Raw genomic sequence first — 3160 nt, 5'->3', positions numbered from 1 at the left:
TCACATGTGACTCCTGTCACACAACAGTTTGATGGCGAAGGCCAGGTCCACCGTGTACGCCAAGAGCGTAATACTGGAAACCACCATTTCCATGATCACCAACTCTGTGTGAATTTTGTTGTTTTCATGGCCGCTCAGCTGCAGAATCTTAGTTAAACAAATCACTGTAGCAGTCATGTACAGCAGCACCCCGATGAGGCTGAAGCCTGCTAAAAATCTGTCAAAAGGCAGGAGGCATCGCCCCGCAAAGTCACCTAGTATCACCACCAGCGTGACGAGAGACATCAGGACGCAAACGCCATATGAGGTGCACGACACTAGTAGCTGCCATTGTTGTAATCCGCTGCTCAGCTGGAGCACAAACACCACCAGAGGGATGATCTGAACACCTCCCCAGAGTTGAATGATCTTGAGCAGGCCGGGCGTGCTGCCCATGTAGCCTTTCTGTTCGTCGGCTTGGCCTCGGAGCACGAAAAACTCTGAGGCGTAGGCCAGGGCGGTGAGGCCCGAGACCACTGCTGCCGCCACGGGACGGGCTGACACTTCACGATGATCCATGACCATCCAGGGGAAAAACACGAAGGAGCTGAAGCTCATCAGCGCTCCCAGCACCGCCACCGTCACCGTCAGGTTCTTCCAGGATATTCGGATGAGGCTGTGGAACTGGATGGTGTTGAGAAGGTGTATAAGGAGAGTGACCACAAAGAAGAAACACCAGGTGAACATGCAGAAGATCCTGAATGAGCTGAAACTGGAGGCGTTCAGGTCTTTAGACTCCAGTGAGGACACAAGGCTGAAGACGGTGCAGCTGGAGAGAACTTCCAGTGTTCGCACTATAAACAGCGGACTGGTGAAGTCCCGGGTCTCCAGAACGATCACAGGCATTGTCCCAGCTTCAGACCAGAGGAATCCAGAATTATTTTGTGGTGTTAAACAATCCCAGTTTATCCTCTGCTGGATTAAAATAAAAAAAGATGGTTCCAAGGCTCAGTTTTCAGCAATCACGTTGAGCCTTGAAAAAGTTGTTCTGTAGAGTCCATGAAAGCGGGCAGGCCTAAAGAGTTCAAACAACACAAGAAGAACGGGAAGCATCAAATCTGTTTTCTGGGTTCTTCATCATCTCACGGGCACTCCTCAAAACAACCCTTGGATTTTAGTTCTGAAGCAGCGCTGCAGAGGCAAAACTTCGCCTCCTCACCGACTTCCGTTCTGAGGTTGCAGCAGCACAATTTCAGTCTCACTAGAGAAAGGTGCACATGCCCACAATAAAAAACCAAACTCAAACAACCAGCCTCATAGGTTCTCATGAAGTGCAGCGCCTCGACTCCCGTGCGCAAGCTGCACATTTAAGACCCGTCTGCGTTGTCGGGTCATATTTGAAACTGCATGTGGCATGTTTGTCTTGGGATAAGATTTGTTGAGGGCCGTAGATCATCCGAGCCGTGCTTTGTTGGTTCAGTTTGAGGGCGTGTGCCTGTTCAACCCCCCCACAGAGAGACGAAACGGATTTTATGAAAAGCATCTGGCTTCCTTTTACAAATTCACACGTGGAAACTTTTTTTAGTCGTGTGACACGAACAGCAGGTCGTAAATCTCTGATTGCATGTTTGGGATTGTCTGTTTGGAGAGATGACTGAGTGAGGAACAAAAGTTACTGCGACTGGTTTATTTTAGGTGTAAATTTAAAGGTTATATTCACAGATACAAAGGAGCTCGATTGTCTCCTCTGACTCTGCATCACACCTGCTCCTTTCACCTGAACTTTGTGTGTTGTGGCCAAATCCGTCAATTCACTGCTTGAGGTTTTCATCAAAAGGAAGGACCGCAGTATCTGAGTCATAAACATACAGCCATGGGTGAAAGAAAATCTATTTACTTGCAGTATCACTGTAGAGTTTCATTGACCTGGTCTATACCAGGTTCTAAAATTATCCAAATATAAAGTCAGTTGTACAAAAACACACAACACATTTCACCATGTCATTATTTATTTAAAAAGAAAAACTGTAAAAACTGGTTCCACACTTTCTACTTCTTCTGGATTCAGAGGTTCAGGATCAGCCAGGAGCTGCTGATCAAATACCGTACTTACCACCGTATAAGTCGCATCAGTTCAAATATGTCTAATAAAGTGGGAAAAAAAACATAAATACATTGCTTCACCGTATACGTTGCATCTATTATGCGTCACCTCTGACCAAAAATTAGCTGGCTGCCAAAATGTAGGCCGCTGGAGCGTGCACGGGAGGACTCTAACAAGAATTTAACAAGATTAACACTTAAAAACAATTGTTTGTTTGCTTAAAAATATAGCAAAGGTGTGTCTCCGTTTAACTTTTCCTTAATAAATGCACTATATTGGTCAAATCAGCTGCATTTCAAAAACCGATTTGCGGCTGCTGGAGTGTGCAGAGGGACGACTCGCTGTGCATTTCTTCAAAATTTAACAAGATAACCACCAAAAAACAATTATTTGTTTGCTCAACATTATAGCAAAGGTGTGTCTCAGTTGAACTTTTTCTTAATAAATGCACTTTGATGGTCAAATCAGCTGCATTTCGTCTGGGCGTTGCGGCGAAATGCAGCTGATTTGACATTTGTTCCAGGAGTTCTGAAGTGAGACGAAGGTGGCTTGGTATGGCAAGCCAAGTGTCTCATTAATAGCCACTTTTAACCTATTAATGAGACAGTTGACTTGCCACATTTGTCGAGCGCCCTCTAGTGGCTGAAAATGTTAGTGTTTAATATTTTCAACGTCAGAATGAATCAATTTGTCAGATCTCAGCCAACAATTGGTTCATAAATATGGGGGAGGGGGGGTAAATAGTTGCTTTGGTTTATAAGTTGCAGGACTTGCAAATTTATGCAAAAAGGTGCGACTTATATGGCAAAAAATATGATAATGGTTAACTGATTAACATCAGTGATCATCATCACCTCTAAAAAAGTGTTTTTTATTGCTCTGAAGCTCTGAAGCTCTGAAGCTCTGAAGATCTGAAGCTCTGAAGATCTGAAGCTCTGAAGCTCTGAAGCTCTGAAGCTCTGAAGATCTGAAGCTCTGAAGATCTGAAGCTCTGAAGCTCTGAAGCTCTGAAGCTCTGAAGATCTGAAGCTCTGAAGATCTGAAGCTCTGAAGCTCTGAAGCTCTGAAGCTCTGAAG

The 3160-nt window shown here is 44.8% G+C and overlaps 1 protein-coding gene across 1 annotated transcript; it reads right to left on the bottom strand.

Annotated features, from left to right (window-relative positions):
* LOC119423197 (myeloid-associated differentiation marker homolog) lies at positions 1-885 on the bottom strand. The gene has a single exon (XM_037690604.1). It carries the CDS (start codon positions 883-885, stop codon positions 1-3), a length of 885 nt encoding a protein of 294 aa, XP_037546532.1.
* Positions 886-3160: the final 2275 nt, after the last annotated feature.

The sequence above is a fragment of the Nematolebias whitei genome, chromosome 16, assembly GCF_014905685.2.
Source record: "Nematolebias whitei isolate Nwh7 chromosome 16, NemWhi1, whole genome shotgun sequence".
Classification (NCBI taxonomy): domain Eukaryota; kingdom Metazoa; phylum Chordata; class Actinopteri; order Cyprinodontiformes; family Rivulidae; genus Nematolebias; species Nematolebias whitei.
The sequence above is the reverse complement of the archived record's forward strand: the minus strand, read 5'-3'. Positions and strand labels throughout refer to the sequence as shown.

Coding starts and splice junctions, on each gene's coding strand:
- LOC119423197 (XM_037690604.1), bottom strand. CDS start 885: ATGCCTGTGATCGTTCTGGAGACCCGGGACTTCACCAGTCCGCTGTTT.